The sequence below is a fragment of the Elgaria multicarinata genome, chromosome 14 (genome assembly GCF_023053635.1).
Source record: "Elgaria multicarinata webbii isolate HBS135686 ecotype San Diego chromosome 14, rElgMul1.1.pri, whole genome shotgun sequence".
NCBI lineage: Eukaryota > Metazoa > Chordata > Lepidosauria > Squamata > Anguidae > Elgaria > Elgaria multicarinata.
The window spans coordinates 31072884-31092672 of record NC_086184.1 but is presented as its reverse complement, the minus strand read 5'-3'; the positions used below and the strand labels follow the sequence as shown (position 1 = coordinate 31092672).

At 47.7% G+C, this 19789-nt stretch overlaps 2 protein-coding genes across 3 annotated transcripts in view; one reads left to right on the top strand and one right to left on the bottom strand.

Annotated features, from left to right (window-relative positions):
- Nucleotides 1–19789, top strand: part of PEPD (peptidase D) — a 216048-nt gene that overhangs the window by 165179 nt on the left and 31080 nt on the right. For both annotated transcript variants that reach the window (XM_063141338.1, XM_063141337.1), the window contains one exon: nt 14624–14701. In XM_063141338.1, coding sequence (XP_062997408.1) covers nt 14624–14701 — 78 coding nt within the window. The remainder of the gene's footprint in view (nt 1–14623; nt 14702–19789) is intronic.
- The window catches only part of PDPR (pyruvate dehydrogenase phosphatase regulatory subunit), a 473013-nt gene continuing 459715 nt past the window's right edge, over nt 6492–19789 (bottom strand). The window contains exon 19 of the transcript XR_010026139.1: nt 6492–6505. The gene's annotated coding sequence lies outside the window, so the exon portion shown is untranslated. The remainder of the gene's footprint in view (nt 6506–19789) is intronic.

The window sequence follows — 19789 nt, the reverse complement described above, 5'->3', positions numbered from 1 at the left end:
ACTTGGAGGGACCATGGCTCAGTGGTAGAGATTTGATTGATTGATTGATTGATTGATTGATTGCATTTCTATACCGTCCAATAGCCGAAGCTCTCTGGCAGCATCTCCAGGTAGGACTAGGAATGAATCTTGCTGAAACCCTAGAGAGCCACGGCTGCCAGTCAGTGTTGACAGCATAGGGCTAGATGGACCAAGGGTCTGACTGCCAGTATAAGGCAGCTTCCTGTCAGCTTTCCCAGCCCCTCAGGCAAGCACACATTCTGGCAAGCTGACACGGGACACCCAAATCAGTGAGACTTCTTCATTGCAGGAAATCCCATGGTAAAAGCTTAATGGTTGCACACTTCTGAAATCATATAGCTGATGGTCAGTAGCTAGAGGCTCCAAGACATTCCAGAACAGTCCAAAGCTAATCACTACTACTATGTGATGAGATCCAAAAAAACATGGTTTCCCCGTCGCCATCTCCACAGTTCCGAACACAAGGGAAAGATCAATCCATACATGGGTTCCAAACCTGGACAAGGAGTGGTGATGATTCCTGACATGATCCCTCAGGCAATCAAAGGAGCAAATTGTTGAAAGGCCTAACAAACCACCCAAAGAGAGCTAGGCCAACTTTGGATCATTGGAGCATAACTTCAGGCAACATGGCCAAAGCCTAAACAAGATCAAAGGAAAGACATGAGGCAGTTCCATGCTGTGTGAGTCCAGGCAGAGGAAGTCCAAAAGCCATAGATCAAACCCAGGCTGCCGGTACACTGAGCTGATGACAAGCAAAGACACACAGTCCACAGCAAACGAGAGTTTGAGTCTACGAAAAACCTCACGTAACTTTTCATGGCAAGTCTTTAGCAATGCAAAGTTTCGATTAGGAGAGTCCATGTGCAGAGTGCCTCCAGAGTTTCAGACGATGATGGGTCCAAACAGGGAGGTTTCGGGCAATGCAGGTGAGATGTTCCTAGCAAAGGCTCCTCACCTTTGCATCAGCTTAAAAAGGGAGGCGTGGCTGTTAAATGCCTCCTCCGGACCCCTTGACAGACAAGGGTGTTTGGCCTTTCAGCAAGGCCCCTGTCCAAACAGGGCAGTAGTGCTCAGCCCCCCCACTCACCCTGCCCCCACCCCAGAAGATGTTTCAGTCTGGGTGATCCTTCTGCAAACTCCCAGCCTTCCTCCCTGCTCTGCCAGGCTCTCGCAGAGAGCTCTCCCAGCTTCTCAAGGCCGATTCGGGGGAGTGAAGCAACTCCTGCCTGCTCTGCTCTGAGAACACTGACAGACACAAGCTTGCACCAATTTTGACATTCCACAGGCCAAACAGGCCCAAGCACTTCCAAGACTATTTCTAATTACATCTTAGCTACAAACTACACAGCCCACTGCAGTACCCACACTATTCCTTGCAGTACTATAGTGTACTGCAACCTTCTTCTCACTGGCCTTCCTTCTTCTCACATCAGTTCGTGGGTTTCTGTTCACCACTCTGCTGCTAAGATCATCTTCTTGGCTCGCCGCTCTGACCATGTTACTCCACTTCTGAAATCTCTTCATTGGCTTCCAATTCACCTCAGAATCCAATATAACCTTCTCCTGTTGACCTACAAAGCTTTTCACTGTCTAGCTCCTTCCTATCTCTCCTCTCTCATCTCACACTATTGCCCCGCTCGTGCTCTTCGCTCCTCTGATGCCATGTTTCTCACCTGCCCAAGGGTCTCCACTTCCCTTGCCCGGCTTCGTCCATTTTCTTCCGCTGCCCCTTACGCCTGGAACGCTCTTCCAGAACATTTGCGAACTACAAGTTCAATCACAGTTTTTAAAGCTCAGCTAAAACCTTTTCTTTTTTCTAAAGCTTTTAAAATTTGATTTTGATCTTACTTTTATACTGTTAGTTTTACTCTACCCTGTGCCTGTTTGGTGCATTCTCTTCCCCTTCTTATTGTTTTATTATTATTCTATTAGAACGTAAGCCTATGCGGCAGGGTTTTGCTATTTTATTGTTTTACTCTGTACAGCACCATGTACATTGATAGTGCTAAATAAATAAATAAATAAATAAATAAATAAATAAATAATTCTCTGACCCTTCTTGGGTTCCTGTGACACAGTCCAGCTCTTGGGAGGAAAAGGAAAGTTGTCAGGCAACAGAGATGGAAAGAAAAGCTTTTCGGGGTTGGCTGAAGACAGAAAAGCTCAGGGGAAAGAGGGCGCTGGAAAACAAAGGGACGGGGCAAGCGTTGGGAGGGCAGATAAGGCGGAGGCAGGCTTTCAACGTTGCAAGCTTTTTGGAAGGCCCTTATATTCGTTGTCTGTGACCTTCCCCGGCACGGCACATGTCTCAGCGGACTGTTCTGGTTTCGTAGGTGCAATTGTGCTGTAGATTCCGTTGCCATCTGGGCAAGATGTTTTATTGCTGGTGTTCGTTGATTTTATTAATTTTTGCTGTTTTATCATAGTTGTGGGATTTGATTTTATGTGACTTTATTGTATAAGTTGCCTTGGGAGGGTTTTTGCCCTTAAAGGCTGCCTAGAAATATTTTAGAGAAACAGACAGACGTCTGGGACATAGGAAGATGGAGGAGGAGGTAGGCGGATACCTGAAAGGAAGATGGACGGGGCGTTGAGAACACGAGGGATCGGAGCAACCTCCCCCAACCTGACCTACAACCTGACCATTGGCCACACTGGCTGGGGATGATGGGAGTTGAAATCCAAAACATCTCAAGGGTACCAGGTTGGGCTCGTGGCAGACGTAGCTGCGCAATTTATTTATTTATTTATTTATTACATTTTTATACCGCCCAATAGCCGAAGCTCTCTGGGCGGTTCACAAAAATTAAAACCATCATAAAACAACCAACAGGTTAAAACACAAATACAAAATGCAATATAAAAAGCACAACCAGGATAAAACCACGCAGCAAAATTGATATAAGGTTAAAATACAGAGTTAAAACAGTATAATTTAAATTTAAGTTAAAATTAAGTGTTAAAATACTGAGTGAATAAAAAGGTCTTCAGCTGGCGACAAAAGGAGTACAGTGTAGGCACCAGGCGGACCTCTCTGGGGAGCTCATTCCACAACCGGGGTGCCACAGCGGAGAAAGCCCTCCTCCTAGTAGCCACCTGCCTCACTTCCTTTGGCAGGGGCTCACGGAAAAGGGCCCCTGTGGATGATCTTAAGGTCCGGGTAGGTACATATGGGAGGAGGCATTCCTTCAAATAATCTGGCCCCAAACCATTTAGGGCTTTAAATGACAATACCAGTACTTTGAATCGGGCCCGGACCTGGACTGGCAGCCAATGAAGTTGTAAAAGGACTGGCGTAATGTGATCTCGCCAGCCAGTCCCTGTTAGTAAACGGGCTGCCCTGTTTTGTACCAGCTGAAGCTTCCGGACCGTTTTCAAAGGCGGCCCCACGTATAACGCATTGCAGTAATCCAAACGAGATGTTATCAGAGCATGGATCACTGTAGCTAGGCTATCACTGTCCAGATAAGGGCGCAGTTGGTATATCAGCCTAAGCTGATAAAAGGTGCTCTTTGCCACTGAGTTCACCTGTGCCTCAAGTGACAGTTCTGGATCGAAGAGCACCCCCAAACTACAGACCCGATCCTTTAGGGAGAGTGCAACCCCATCCAGGACAGGGCAAACATCACCTCGCTGGACAAATGAACCACCCGCTAACAGTACCTCTGTCTTGTCTGGATTGAGTCTCAGTTTGTTAGCCCTCATCCAGTCCATTACCGTGCCCAGGCACTGGTTCAGAACAGTCACTGCCTCACTTGGGTTTGATGAAAAGGAAAGGTAGAGCTGAGTGTCATCCGCATATTGATGACACCTCAGTCCACATCTCCGGATAACCTCCCCCAGCGGCTTCATGTATATGTTAAACAGCATAGGGGATACGATAGAGCCCTGCGGAACCCCATGGCTTAGGAGCCACGGCACAGAGCAATAATCCCCCAGCACCACCTTCTGGAATTGGCCATCCAAGTAGGAGCGGAACCACTGCAACGCAGTACCTCCAACTCCTGGCTCAGACAACCTATCCAGAAGGATACCATGGTCGATGGTATCGAGGCCACTGAGAGGTCTAGGAGAACCAACAGGGTCGCACTCCCCCTGTCTCTCTCCCGACAGAGGTCATCCCACAGGGCAACCAAGGCAGTTTCCGTTCCAAAACCAGGCCTGAAACCCGATTGAAATGGATCTAGATAATCCGTTTCATTCAAGAGTGCCTGGAGTTGTCCTGCAACCACCCGCTCAAGCACCTTACCCAGGAAAGGGCAAGAGATTGATGCAAGGTCGGAAGACAGGCGAGGCTGCAGGCTGACCAGGATGGCTGAGCATCAGGGTGCCCAACGGAAAGACGGTGGGTTTGGCCGTGTCCAAGAGAGCAAGCGCGACGCGTGGTGAAGGCACGGCGCCGAAGAAAGGCGAGGCCATGGAGGAAGTGGGGCGTTCGCCTGCGTAGGGCCTGGGAGCAAGAGGAACTGGGCCTGGGAAGAGCAAGAGATCAAGGCATTACGGCTGAGGTCCCCAACGTGGCACGCTCCAGATGTATTGGGACTGTAAGTCCCATCATCCCCCAACTGACTAGTTCAACACATCTGGAGGGCAGTCGGTTGGGGAAGGCTGCATGAAGGTGAGCGATGCAAGCAGAACTGGGCCAGCATGTGCGTGTGTGTGTGTGTGTGTGTGTGTGGAGGGTGTTCCTTTGGTTTTGCTTTTGATTCTGCTTTTGCGTCGTTCACCTGGACCAGTGGTTCTCAACCTTCCTAATGCCGCGACCCTTTAATACAGTTCCTCATGTTGTGGTGACCCCCAACCATAAAATCATGCTACTTCATAACTGTAATTTTGCTGCTGTTATGAATCGTCTTGGTTCCTAAGACCATCGGAAATATGTGTTTTCCAATGGTCTTAGGCGACCCCTGTGAAAGGGTCGTTCGACCCCCAAAGGGGTCGCGACCCACAGGTTGAGAACCGCTGGCCTAGACCTTGTGCTGAGCCACACAAGCAGCAGACGTTTGCGCTGTGCCTTTTGGCTCAGTTCGCCACGTCAACGTGCCAGTGGGGATTCCACACGTGGGACCTGCCGCTGCATTCTCCTGCCTGTTCAGATTTCCAGCTCTACCCGCCTATCTCCCCATAAACAGCCCATCAGCCTAGCCCTGAGCGCACTTGGTCCAGGGTCTTTGCCCCTGGAAGGATTCCTTCTTCTCCTTTTTCCCCCGTGCCCCCCCCCCCGGTATTTCTGCAAACCTGTGTGTGTCGTTCCCACCCCACCCCAACCTGCTGATAGCTCTCTCTGGTGCTTGGCTATTTTGCTACAAAAGGGCCAGCACTTATTTGGAGTACTGATATTACTTTGAGCATATAAACAGCCTTCCCCAACCTGGTGCCCTCCAGGTATTTTACACTCCCACTCCCATCAGCCCCAGACAACATAGCCAGTGGTCAGGGTTGATGGAAATTCTGGTCTAAAACATCTGGAGGGCTTCAGGTTGGGGAAGGCAAATATTTATGAAGCTTTACCTACAGTCCTTCCCTCTGATGTGGTAGGGGTGTGTGTGTGTGTGTAGAAGGGGGTGTCTTTTGAAATATGTAAGATGAGTAAAGTGTGAGAATCTACCCCCCTCCCCGGGCACTCTAAAATGTTCCTGGACTGTGCCATGCTCCATCATGCTCGTCTCCTGGTTGTGCAGCTTGGCTCTGATTGGCTGCCTTCTTGATACTTTCCCTACTTCCTGGCCAAGACCACCGTGGGACTTACTTGGGCCACCATTAAGCTGCTTGGTTCAATAAAAATAACATCTTGCGGATCAATATTTCTAGAAAGCAGGAAATGGACGTTAGCGAGTCTTCAGAAACTCGTATTGAACATGCTGACCGAGTAAAGAGATGTACCTAGATGGTGGAAGAGTGCCGTCAGCACTCAGTGTTCTTTCATACATATTTCATTGGTGGTTAATTGATTAACTTATTATATATACAGCACCCTTTTAGCGCATATTAGGGATGGGTGGGTATCCCCTGGCCTGTGTCGGATCGGTGTAAGAATAAGCCAAGCCTCTTCCCAAACAATGGGAAATAGCTTGGCTCATTTTGGTGCCAATCCAGATTTGTGAGACCTGAACCCACCCACCCCTTCCCTTTGAATCCACTTACTAGGCTGAGATGGCCGTGGCGCCCCAGAGGCAGCCAGCTGCAGGAAGAGGAGAGTGGGTCTTTCCTCCCCCTCCCTTTTCCTGCAGCAAACACACACACACACACAGGAGACATTCTCTTTTCTCCAGGGCATTGGAGTCACCCTAGGGGAAGCTACACTTCCCAGTGGCTACTGAGGGATTGGTGCCGCAGCTGCTCCAGGGTTTGGAAGTCCCTTGAGCAAGACACCCTCCATGGCCTCCCTCCTGCCTCTGTGAGTCGACCTTCTCACCACCATGGTCACCAGCTGCTATTGCTCCTCTTCCTCTTCCTCCTCCTCATTGCTACCACTTGCTTCCTTGTGAGCCAGTGAGCAGGAAGGCTGAGCGGCATCTCCTCTCCTCTTTCTCATCACCAGCGTTGTCTGGGCCAGAGCGAGAGGCGGATTATTATTATTATTATTATTATTATTATTATTATTATTATTATTATTTTATTTATATAGCACCATCAATGTACATGGATGCACAAGCAGGTTGCCATGGTGAAGAGGAGGAGCAGGTGCAGGGAGCTCTTCAGTGGGCCGCTGCTGGGCCCAAACATGCCTACCCTTGGCTCCGGCCTTGGCATCATTGGCTTGCGGTAACACGACTGGCACAAAGGGTTGAAGAATCCCCTCTCCTCGTTTGCCGTAACGTGGCACTGCTGCTGGTAGAGAAGTGTCTCAGTAAGTGGGAGGGAAGGAAGGAAGGTATTTGGAGCGATCGGTCTGGTGATTGGGTGGCTGGTCAGTCAGTCGATCGGGGAATTCTTCTCCAGCTCAGGTTTTAATCTGATTTGGGGAACTATTCAGGGTTCTGTCATTTTGCTTATCTTAGATTAAGCTTTTGCCCTTTACCGTCGGTCCCTGCCAGAATTGTGCCTCTAATCTGCACGGGGTATGTTGCCAAGACTCCTATTTCCAGACTCAGAAATGCAAATTTGGAATTGCAGGGGTGTATACTGCTTACCTAGGGTGTCCATTTAATGCATCACCAAAAGAGAAGACTTAAATTTGCATCAGAATTTGCCTGTCCTAATTTATACAGGGAGTTGCAAGTTTAGCAAGAATTGAAGGAAAAGGAAAGGAACCTCTCATGCAAGCACTGAGTCATTACTGGCTCTTGGAGGGACGCCAGCTTTCGCTGACATTTTCTTGGCAGGCCTTATAGCGGGGTGGTTTGCCGTTGCCTTCCCCGGCCGTTATTACTATATTACTTGCTATATTACTACAGCAAGAATTGCTATAATTTAAATAGTAATGCAATACATCTCATTGTAGTAGGAAAGAGTTGTGACCGGATGACCTGTGAGCCTGCTCAGTCTCCTGTCCAGTGCTAATTGTGGATGGGGCACCTGCAAGGCTTCTCCTGCTCTCCTTCCTTATGGTTCTTTCTCTTTAATCTGGGCCTGGACTGGACAGCTCTTCAGACGGAGGGCTTGTTCAAAATAGAGGACTGAGACAGCCTTCAACTAGAGGACTGTCTTGTGTAATGCAGGGCACATGGCCACCCTGAACTTACCTGTATTTGAGGCAGATATCATGATGCAAATACTTAGACTAGTATTTGTGAGCCAGGAAATAGAAGTTGTGTCAGGAGAAACAGGGAGGCACGGGGACAGGCAAGACCTCAAGGTGCATCATCCCTGCCAGGCAGACCACCACACTTGGTGGGCCACCACCAAATACCCTGATTACTTTTTTATAAGTGAATATTGTTTGTTGTGATTTCCTTCATATATTTTGATGTTACTTGTAAGCCGCCTTAGAAGGATTTGTAAAATAACACTTCTGTAATAAATAAATAGAAATAAATACATAGTGGGATCTGTGATGTCATTCCCTGCAGCTGGATAGGAAGGGTGAAGGCTTAGTCTTCACTCTAGATGTGTTGGTTCAACTCCCATCATTATGACATTTATATCCCACCAATTTTCCTCCAAGGAACCCAAGGTGGCATTCATAATCCTTCTCCTTTCCATTTTTATCTTCCCAACAACAACAAAACTGTGAAGTGGGTTGGGCTGAGAGTCTGTGACTGGCCCAGAGTCACCCAGTGAGCTTCTATGGCTGAGTGGGGACTAGAACCCAGATCTCCCGACTCCCAGTCCAATGACCTATGGAGGTTGTGGGCTCTCCCACACTAGAGGCCTTCAAGAGGCAGCTGGACAGCCATCAGTCAGGGATGCTTTAAGGTGGATTCCTGCACAGAGCAGGGAGTTGGACTCGATGGCCTTAGAGGCCCCTTCCAACTCTACTATTCTGTGATTTTATGTAGCCACTACATCACACTGGCATCATTCCTAGCTAGCCATAACCATTGGCTTCCTGGCAAGAATGGGAGTTTCAGTCCAACACATCTGGAGGGTACCGGTCTGGAGATGGCTGCTCTAACATTGCACCCAGCATCTCTCTTAAAAAATAGTCGATTTCTGCAGCGGCATTCAGGTTTGCACCCTTCAGATGCAGTGGCTAAAACAGCCTTGGCTTATCTGAAAAATCCTCCTGTTTTAAGGAAGTCTGAATGTACACTTAGTATTTCTGGATTTTGTGCCATTTCTTTCTTTAAAAGATTTATAAGCCCCTCTTTTCGGGTCAACTCTCCCAAGGTGTCATACACAATTTGAAACCACAAAACACAATAAAGCAACAAGAGCAATAGTGTTTGTTTGTTTTTATAATCCACCGGCAAATAGGATCAATAATTTATACTATCATCTCTGTCTTAAAAATTGGCTTTGAACCGTGTGTGTGTGTGTGTAAATCTAGATGTAGCCTTGCCTTGGCGTTGACTCCTGGCTGAATGCTGGAGACGGTACCTCAACATTCCTGGCCATGTCCTCGCAGTGGGTTGGACCATGTCTGTAGGGCATAGATGAAGATGCGCTCATAACTGCACTCATAGGCCATGCTCAGTCTCTGGCACGATGCCAGTAATGAGGACCTCTGAGAGACGAATGTATAGTGGGCCTCTTGCTGGAAACGAGACAGAGCAACGAACTGTGTGGTTAGCACGAGCCACGATGCTGAACGGCAAACAGGGCTGAGGCACGCCCTGGAGCCGCCAAGTAAATGAAGGTTCTTTGTTCTCCTGCATCGAAATCGCAGCAGCAGTAAGCAAGAAGGGTCATAGAGTCCTGCTCCCCACCGCAAACCCCCCCCCCCCCGGTAATTCAAACTCAGATAGATGAGCGATTTTGCCCTATTCCTTTGCAATGCAAGTATTATATTCGGCATCTCCGATTGAGAGGGCACACATCTATCGACGGATCTCTACTAAATTACCCTTTTACCTCCGAGGTTTTTGAAGTATCCCCCCATACGGTGTTAAAAGGACTGTGACTTAAGATTGCCTACCCTGGCCCAAGCCTCAAAGAAGTCGGTGTGTAGGCGGAGAGAGCGCAGTACGCCTGGAGGACAGCAGAGTTAACAATAAGGATAATTTATTTTCTTTTGCATTGATGTAATCAGTTTGAAAATATTTTATAATACAATAATTATGCAATTAAAACTCATGGTGAGTCACTGGAGCAACAATATATCGTTCCCTCCTTTGTACCCAGACAGGCGGGAGCAGCAGCTGTCCATGCCGTTTACACCGCCGTCCCGTAGGAAATCTGCTTGTAATACAGACTGACATTTTTAATGTTCATCATTTGCTAATGCCTAATTAGTAATTGTCTATGTAGCATTCATGCCAGGGCGAAAACGCTGGGTGTTGGTGCAGTAAGTAGCGTATCAGTCTCGCCGTCCAAAGGTCATGAGTGCCATCCTCCACATCAGACAAGCCTTTGCTTTTTGTTCAGCAGCAATAAGCCTCTGTCCCATTCCGTGGTTATCTGAGGCCTGCAAGGAGAGCTAGCATCACCTAACATAGTCAGATCTGAGCAAGGAGGCTCATTCTATGTCAAACAGTCAGGTCAAGGCAGCTGAGGTTGAGTCAGGTGCCAAGGCAAGTGCATCAGTCACAGCAAGCTAGATAAAGGCAGAAGCCCTCTTGTGTAAAGGGCAGTTGCAACAGGACCATGGATAGCTCAGAGGAGCTTCGCTGGCTGGAGCGCTCTCCTACTGGAAACATAGGAGGATGTTGTCTCAGAAGTGAGCTAGAGCCAACGGAAGCCTTATGTAGGCAGCCACAATCTGTAGTTCTGCTGGGGGTACCTCCTCTGACTGATAGCAAGGCCATGTCTTTGGCCGAGGGGGTCCTGAATATACGAGTGACTGACACTCTGGAAGAGCAGTCTGATCTTCATCAGAATCTTCTCCTGCACCCTGAAAGGGCCGAGAGTTAGTAGACATGACAACCTCTGTTTATCAGCTCGTGGTGGGCACCAACAGGAAGTAGCCGTGTCCACCATGTCCACTTTGTTGGCTAATGAGAATGCTCCTGATGGAGTCAAAGTTGTGGCCTGGGTGGACTTTGGGGGTCTCTTTTTGAACCCTCACACATTTTTTAAAAATTCCTGTAAGTTGTGGCTTAGATGGACTTCGGTGTCTTAGCCAGTCCAGTGTAACATTTCTTGTGTCCTTAAAATTCAGTCTTGCAGGCAGATGATGTGGCGTTTGTAAGAAAACAAAAATATAGATTTCTCTCCCTCCCTATTCCAAGGACACAGGGTGGGTTTCAATTATTTCTCATCTTAACCTTGGTCCACAACCTTATGAGTCAAGCTAACCTGAGGTTGCTTTCATAAGCCAGGCTCCTTTTCTACATGTCATGCCTCTCCGCGGTAACGTTGCAGCCACCTCCTTTGTGGTCTTTCACAAAGGAGGATTTTTCACTCTCTTAATCCCCCCTTCCATCACACTTTAATTTGCAAGAGGTCTCGCTATCAAGAGGAAAGCCCTGATCTTTCATACTCAGTAATAACTTATACTAGCTCAGAAATGTGAGTGCGTTGGCACCTTTCAGATTAAAAGTCTGGATAGGTAGGGATGTGCTTTGCATTAAAAGGCTGTTTCTTGCATTAATTACCACAATAACAATATTCCAAAGCTCAAATCGGGCATAGTAGTAGGGGAATTGCATTTTCTGTATTGATTGCAAAAACTCCCCAGGGGAGGAGGATGTGTCCAGGGTCTGCAAATGAGCTTCATGGCTTTTCCACATGCATTGGACTGATTCTCAAAGGCCTTGAAAGAGCATCGACGCCTCTGGAGATGTAAGCCAATGGTGTGGGTTCAACCATCTGTGTAGATCTCTTGATTCTGGTGCTATGTTTTACTGTAAATATGACTTCCCAGTCATATTTGCTTGTGACAGATAGTTATCTTCAATAAATGCTCTGAGACTTATCACCCGTTGTATTAATATGTTGTCGAAACCAAAACAGTTAATCACTTGAGATATATAAATGAGGGGATTAGCAGCTGGAGGTCCTGGAGCCAAATCAAGCCTTCCGAGAAGTACCAGCTGACGTCCCCGGGCCCCTAATGCAAGGGAGATGGGTGGAGGGAGCAGTAGAAGTGAAGTGGGGGCATTGGGACTCAATGGCAGTCACCTTTGCAAGAGGAAAACTGGCTCTCCCCCTCCCCGCCTCAAAAATGACCCTCCTGGAGAAGTAGTTGCTAATTACGGGGTGCAATCGGTTGACCATCCAGTGCATACTATTGAGGCTGAACTCAAGGTGTGGACCAAGAAGCTGGAAGTGTGAGTGGAATGAAGTCCTATGCTAGAGACTGCAAGTCGTGTATCTGAGTCGGGCTTGGGTCATCCCACCACTAGCTGCCCCACCCCGCTTCCCAAACAAGAACAGATGAAAAAAAGCCCTTCTCTTGGCAAAGGCGAACGGCATGGCCGGCATCAAGGAGAGCTCCTTAGATAGCAGAAGATGCCTGGTCTGTGGTAGGCTTAGAACAGAAACTCCCCTCCTCTGGTGAAGATGCTGACACCGAAGACCCTCGGTCCCTCCCAGAGGCACCCCTCGCACCAGGCCCTTCGTCAACAACAGTCCTTGCGGGAACTGTGGGCGGGGCTCCTGGTGAACCTACCTCACCCGTGGAGTCAGAGGAGGAAGGCAAGCAGCCACCCAGTCCTAAGGGATGTTGGTGGCAAAAGATGCACGTGCAGGCGGACTCCTGTCGGTGAAGCAAATGCCAGAGGGCCCAAAGGAAACAGTAGGGGATCTTCAAGAGCAGGAAACCCGGAGAATTGTGTTAACCCTTTAGGGGTGAAGAGCAGGCTACATAAGCCTTCAGTTCTGGTCAACTGGTGCTGGAACAACACAGGCCTGTGTGACGCAGCTGTGCTCTCTGTTTTGCTGACTCTCAGCTTTGCCTTGCTCTCAAGGCTGTGCTCGTCCATCGTCTTCCTCACTTGTAAGTGAACCTGGCTTCCCTCCATGGACCAGCTGAAGCAGAACAGGACGCTCCTCACGGGAGCCCCTCCCCCTTAGCAGAAAGGATGCTTTGGAATATGTCCTGGAGTATCGATTCCCGCCTGCTGTCCTGAGGATTCTATCGCTTCCTGAACTGGCTTGGGAACAAATTGGCAACCATGAGGTCCTGGGAGCCTTACAGGGGAGGGTTCAGGAGCTGCCCCCACAGAGTTCTTCATTTGAAAATCTTTCCAAGAACCTGGTAGATTTGAGGCCTGGTCTACACATGAATACAGAATCAGTCGGTCGAGTGGACTGCACCACCTCAGACTGGTCATGAAGGGAGGAAATCACATTTCTAAATGGTCTCCCACATAAAAACAAAAACTGCAACTCCCCGCAAGCAGGAAGTGAACTGGACTAAGGCCTTTCTCCCTGACATGCTAGTTCCTTACTTGCAGGATTTTTTTTTTTTCAAATGCAGGAGGATTCAAAAATGGCTTCCTCCTGTCTGGATTGGTACATTATGCTCTAGCCTTTCTAGTTTCAACCAGCTCATTCTTCTGCATGTGCAAGCCAGGCCTTGCTTCTATCCAGCAGTTTCTTGGGTAGGTAGCAAAACCAACATCTTAATATAATTCTGTCCTTTAGGGAAGAATATACATCTCCCCCCTCCCCACATCTTGCATGGCTTTTTTCACGGCACCTGGCCCACAAACGCTCAATGCCTGTTCAAATGTTGGATGTTCTAGTTGCATGGAAGTAGACCACAAGTAACCCGTTGGGGTTGTCCAAATTACTAACGGTTCCACTTTAAACTGAATCGCCAGTTGGATTCTAGGTTGAAAAGGTGGGACATTGCCTGAGGGTGAGAGATCAGGCGGGTGCTGCAAGGAGAAGGTGTGTAGCTTTTGCCATGAAATGCATCTTTTTGCCTAATTTGAGGATTTATAGAAAGGGGGGGGCATACAGCTGAGAAGAATGAAAGGACATCTGCAGAACTGGATGTTCACTCTTCCTTTTATCCTAACGTTTGAGGGACCTAAAAGGAATAGCCAAAGATGAATTAAAAGATGCTGGAACCCAAAATAGGTCACTGAATGGATCACAGGGATCTTCTGAAGTGAGGAGCAAACACCTGTGTGGACCTGCTTGTGGTGAAGCCATTTTGCTCAGGGGGTGTAGGAATAAAAGTATCCTTTGGTCAAAACTGGCCTTCGCATGTTTCACAAAATTAAAAAGGAAGAGAGAATGAAAGAAGCCAACGATGGGCATTTCTCTGACTTGCAATGCTGCTGACAATACTTTGTGCTACAAGAAGAATTTCCAGTGCAGCAGGGAACACACACACACACACACATATGCTGGAAGCATTGGTGTGCAGACAACGGTGTGCAAGCAGGTTGGTTGGGCTGTTGGTGTCTTTTCACTGTAGCGGAAGCTCTGGAAAAGCATCTCATTGGCAAATCCATTCCTTCTCCCCTTTAATTTCATCACAGATCCTGAAATCTTCTCTTAAGCGATTGAATGGAACTTTTTAAGCAAAGAAAGGAAACTGAATTGCATAACATTTGCAAATATATGGAATTTTTACGTCTGCGTGCAAATTTAGAAATAATTATTATTTAAATAGAAATACAGAAGACATGTCACCATAGTGGATACCCTGTCATGCACCTGCTCCGTCTGCTCTCCAGGTTCTGACTCTGGATGGGCAACTTCAAGGCCTCTGACTGCTCTCGCTCTCCTTGGAGTTCTTTAACATTAAATCAGACTTGGACATCAAATAGAGGACTGTAGAATAGGACACCAGGGTACCCTATGTGTGTACTCAGAAGTAAGCCCCACTAAGTTCCGGGGTGGGAGGTTAGTCCCAGGCCAGTGGGTATAGGATTGCAGCCTTAATGTTGCTAATTTTCAAAGGCCAGGGTTAGGAATTTCACAAAATGGCTAAAATCACTAGTCCTGCTATGTGGCTAATTAATGTATGTACAGAAATGTGCCGTTTACATTTGCAGATCTCTCACTCTCTCTCACGTACACCCCTTGGAGGGTTCCCCCCCCCATTCTCTCTATTACATTTATTAATTCACAAATTTTATCGTTTTCTTTATTTCAGTGGACATAACAGCTCAATTTTGCACTATGGCCATGCTGGGGCTCCAAATGAGAAAACTGTTGAAGACGGAGACTTGTGGTGAGTAAAAAAATGACTGCTGCTTCCTCGTGGCCAGAACTACCGTCTACGCTGTGCCGCTTCTTTTTTAAATGAAATTCTGTGTCCAGGCTATCCAAATTCTGCACCAAGAAAAAGCTTAATGTTGCAACCAGTATACAGTTATAAAAATTGAACACTTTATTCATAATTTGTCTTATTTTGCATCGTTCTGCCATTTTTGCTATTTTGTGTAATTTTGGGGTTTGCTGGTCGAGCAAGGGGAAAGGACTTTAGAGGACAAATAAAAGGAAGGAATTCTTCACCCAACACATGGTTAAATTATGGGATTCCCTACCACAAGATGTAGTGATGGCCACCAATTGGGTTGGCTTTAAAAGGGGGTTGGATAAATTCCTGGAGGAGAAGGCTATCAGTGGCTACTGGCCGTGAAGGTTATGTGCTACCTCCAGTATCCAAGGCTGTGTGCAGCAATTACTGGGGAACATGGGTGGGAGGGGCCTGTTGCATCATGTCCGGCTTGTTGGTCCCTGGCCAACAGCTGGTTGGCCACCGTGTGAACAGAGGGCTAGACTAGATGGACCCTCAGCCCGTTCTTAAAGCACTTTCCCCCACAAGTGGACATCTTCTTCAGATATACCCTGTCAGCTTCTGAGATTTTAGCAGGTGTTTGGCCCACACAAGTCTGTGCATATATTTGCAACCACAAGGGCTAGAACCTTGGTTGTTGTTTGTGGTGTGTGTGTGTGTGTGGTGAGTATGTTTGTATGTAAAAGGGGGAGGGTTAATAAAAGCTGAGATTCCTAAGAACCTAGATTTTGCCTTCAGCATCAAATAGCGTTCTGTGACTTTTCCTGCAGTTCTCTGGAATGTGACTTCAGCTGCACTTCTGAACTACTTCAGCATATTTCATCCATATTATTAATATAAAAAAGCAGCCCAAAGACAACAAATATCAGGAATTTGGTGAACGCTGACATTTTTAGGAGGCCAGTGGGAAACTTCAGGAAATTCTACCTGGTCAATCACAAGCTCATCTGCAACTTGTTTTTGATAACTGTGCCTCAGTGAACACTGTCCTGTACTTGAACTGTGGGTGGAACGTTGGTTATTACTCAAGGCACTTGTTCGTCTTGAGACTTACTAGTTCATGTTAGAATTTTCTGACATTTACCACAGCCTTCTAAAAAACTTTCAAGTCAATGTCAGCCAAGGCCTCAGCAAAGCCATCAGACCTTGCCCCGTTTCAGAACTCTGCATGGCTGGGCTTCCTTGTTCATTTTGGTAGAGGAGCTCTGAGTATCCATCTTATTTAAAATAGCCGGAGCTCTCTGGGCGGTTCACAAAAATTCAAAACATTCAAAGTATAAAACAACAGTATAAAACCATAATATAAAATACAATATGTATTTCACATATGTGAAGCTGAAGGGCTGTGGCCCAGTGGTAGAGCATCTTCTTTGTACACCGAAGACCCTGGGTGCAATCCCTGGCATCTCCAGGTAAGTCCATGAAGTATCCCCTGCCTCAAAACCTGCAGAGCTCATGTCATTCAGTATAAACAAGGAGTCCTCAACTTTTTGAAGCCAGTGGGCACATTTAGAATGTTGAGAGAATGTCATGGGCGCTCTCACAAAATGGCTGCCATCCCATAAAAGGTCTTTCTCCTGTGTTGCCCCCAAACTAAGGAATGTGCTACAATTGACTCCCCCCCCCACACACACACTTTTTTGGCCTTTAGAAAGGGTGTAAAGATGCATCTTTTCAGTTTAGCCTTTTAAAATGTGTTGTTTTTAAGGTTTTTACTGTTTTAATGTTTTTTTATTGTTGCAAGGTTTAATTGTTTTAAATTGTTGTATGCCACATTGATGGCTTTTTAACAGATGAGGTGGTATATAAATGTTTATTCAGCAGCAGCAGCTGCCATGTTGGGCCTGGCCAGTCTCAAAACACTCATTTCCCAGAAGGCAAACTGGTGAGAATATAAGAAATTTGCCCCCAAACGTAAAGGTAGAGGTGGTGATGTCTGAGCTTCAGAACACACACAAAAGAAGACTGTTGAACCCAAATAAAGAGGGCGCTAGAGGGCAGCATGCCGGCCTCCCAATTAAAAACAACATTAAAAAAGCACCTTGAGAAATACAACCGAAATCAGAAGGAGCCTGGTGCGTGCCGAGAGATCCCAAGTATTGCCAATACTGAGCTAGCTGGACCAAGGGTCTGACTCTGTATAAAGCAGCTTCCCATGTTCCGTTGAAGTGAATGGGGCCGTCCTCCTGGGTGGGTGGGAGGGAGGGAACCAGTGGAAAAATTGTATGCCCCTTAGTTGGTCTGTCAGTTTCACCAGCTTGAGAGTGATGGGGCTGCCTGTGCTGTGCTTTGACTCTGTACTTAACTCGGCTGCAGATCCTGTCTGCTGCACGTCATCCGTTGTGCCTTCTTCAGTGACCCTCGGTTTGGGTTGATCACAGCACTTTGATTCCTCAGGAATGGATCAACGGGGCCCCTTCTGCACCCAAGGGGCAGAGAGAGCAAAAATCTGAGCTCAGTGCTGTTCAAGTCGGGGCTGCAGCGCCTGCCTTCTTTACAGGGTGCTCCTCTTCGTTTGCTTCTCAGTAACACACACAAGAGAAAAACCAGCATTGCATTCGGCAACTTTGGCAGGTTTCCTAGCCCAAAGCAGATCGCCTTTTTAAGAGAAGTCTCTTCTTGCCTTGCAGAATACAGACATCGTTTGGCTAAGGTGCAAAATGTGCTGCTTGGTAAATAGTGACACGTTCCATTTAGGGTTGCCTTTTTCAGAAGTCATCCACCTTCTGCCCGTTTCCTTGGCACCACGTTGCGTCTTCAGGGCGATGAGGGGGGTGAGTGGTGCTTGCTGAGCAGCTGGCTCCAGACTCAGAAGTCGCCTGGATGGACTTCCATGGCCGTGTGTTGGCAGACGGAGCCACGGACGCGCTGCCTTTAAAAGCGCAGAGGAGGCAGGCAGAAGGAGGGCAGGAGCCGTCTTGGCAACATCCAAAAGCCATCCTGCTCAAGGCAATAGGGAACCATGATGAAGCCAGGAGACCTGGAGGGGGAGGGGGGAGCGGCTGGGCTAGCCGGGGTGGACAGGAGGCGGCACCTGTGGCCCTGAGGCAAGGCGCTCATCCGTCCTCGAAGCAGAGCCTGCTTCCCTGAAGACTGGGGGAGCATCGCAAGCCTGGCTGAGGGAGCGGGTGAGTTGCGAGCCACGGCAAGCAATGTCAGGTTTGACTTGAGCCCAAACTTGCCGCTCTGAGACTTCTCTGAAGAAGCCTCAAGTCCTGGCCACACTTATACTCACCTGTCCTAGGACAGAAGCCATCCTAGTCCTCCCTTCCCCCCCCCCCCCATGTGTAGGAGAATATTTATCTCCTAGTACAGTCAAGAACATTGTATTTTCAACTGGAAGCTGGAGTCAAGCATTCTTGTTGCTGTTGCTGTTGCTGTTGCAAGCAAGCATTTCTGCTTTGTTTATGACGGAGCCCGCAGAGGCTGGGTTGATGCGCCCTTGCCGCCTCGCCACCAGGCACGGAAGGGGTTGACAAAATCCCAAGGCCTTTTTGCCGATTTGCACGGACAGCAGGGGAAACACCTCTGCGTTCTGCAGGAGGATGCGCAGGAGGTGTGAGGTCCCCCTGCCCCGGGTGGCTTGGATTGTTCCTTCAGCCACTACCACAGCAGAGATCCTTGCGGGGTGTTTGGTCTGGACGCCTGAGGCAGAGCGTGCCTGTGAGGCAGGCCTGGGGTTCAAAGCCAGCCTGTCTGGCATCCCAGTCTAGTCCACCAGCATTCCCCAGAAGGCCCCACCCCTCCGTCTTTGGCCCCGCCTCCTTTTGCCTTTGGCACCATCCACCAGGAGGTGGTCCGCAAGCGCTTCTCCAACGTGGAACCCAGCCCTCGGGCTGAAAGAGTCTCAACCCCCCTGTCCTTTGAGCCTAAGAGTTTCTCTGGCCACACCTACTCCATCACGGATTAAGTCTCGTGGTGTCTGTACTGATACTGCAGAGGATGTTAGTAGTGACCATATTCTGCTCGGCAGGCATAACGCGTGTGTAAGTTCGTGAGTCGGATCTCTCTGTAATCAAATTAATTGACCAGTTGCTGAACCCCAGAATGCTTTTCTCAAAACCTTTCATTTGCCAAAGGGCTGTATTTCTGCAGTCAAGGTAATGTCTGAGACCGTCTTTCTTGCCTGGGGGCTAAACACACTGATGACCAGAAAAGACTTTGGAAACCAGACATCTCATTGCCAGATCTTGATCCAGATCTTGTGCCTGCATTTGCACGCGATTTTGGAGAACTGTGCATTAAAATATCCAGAGCTAGGACTTCTTTGTCCAGATGGGGGCAGTGTTGCATAAAATAAAGAAAATTAAACCCTCATTTTTTTTCCATTGGATTATGAATGTTCTCTCCCTGTTCCCCCTCCAAACGAAACCTGCCTCCTCTGATGAAAAGACATTTTATAAGGCACATGAATTAGATATAGTTACTGATTTTAAGAAACCTACTTTTTTAAAGTGTGCTCCTAATTTATATCACTGCACTCAGCTCCTGTTGCAAGTTTGATTTCCCCATTCGCTTCAGTGGAAAAACACGGCATGTGTAGTTCCGGACTGACAGCAATTTCCAGTGCAGTGCTATGCATTTTTGCTCAAAAGTAAATCCCATTGTACTCAATGGGACTTACTCCCAGGTAAGTGTGCATGGGATTGCAGCCCTAGTGAATTCAAGTCTAGAGATTGCAGTTCTGCATGGACTTTTTCTAAGAGGTCCGTGTGACGTACCGCTGAAAGCGTTTTAGATGTGTACTCTTAAAGAGGCGAATGCACACTCCCAAACACAGAGAGAGTCTTAAACATAATAGTGTTGCTTATTTATTGAAATATTCTTATTCTGCCTCTTTTACACTGCAGTGCCCTATCTATGGCTTCTATTAAAATTGCTCTTGTGCGGTTTCTTCCCACTGTCAAAATTTCAAACCAGTAGGGGGGAAATATTAAAGTGGATGAAAATCCGCTTTTCTGCACTTACCAAATTCTGCCCATACCAGATTAACCGCATTCCATCCAGATCTTAAACCCT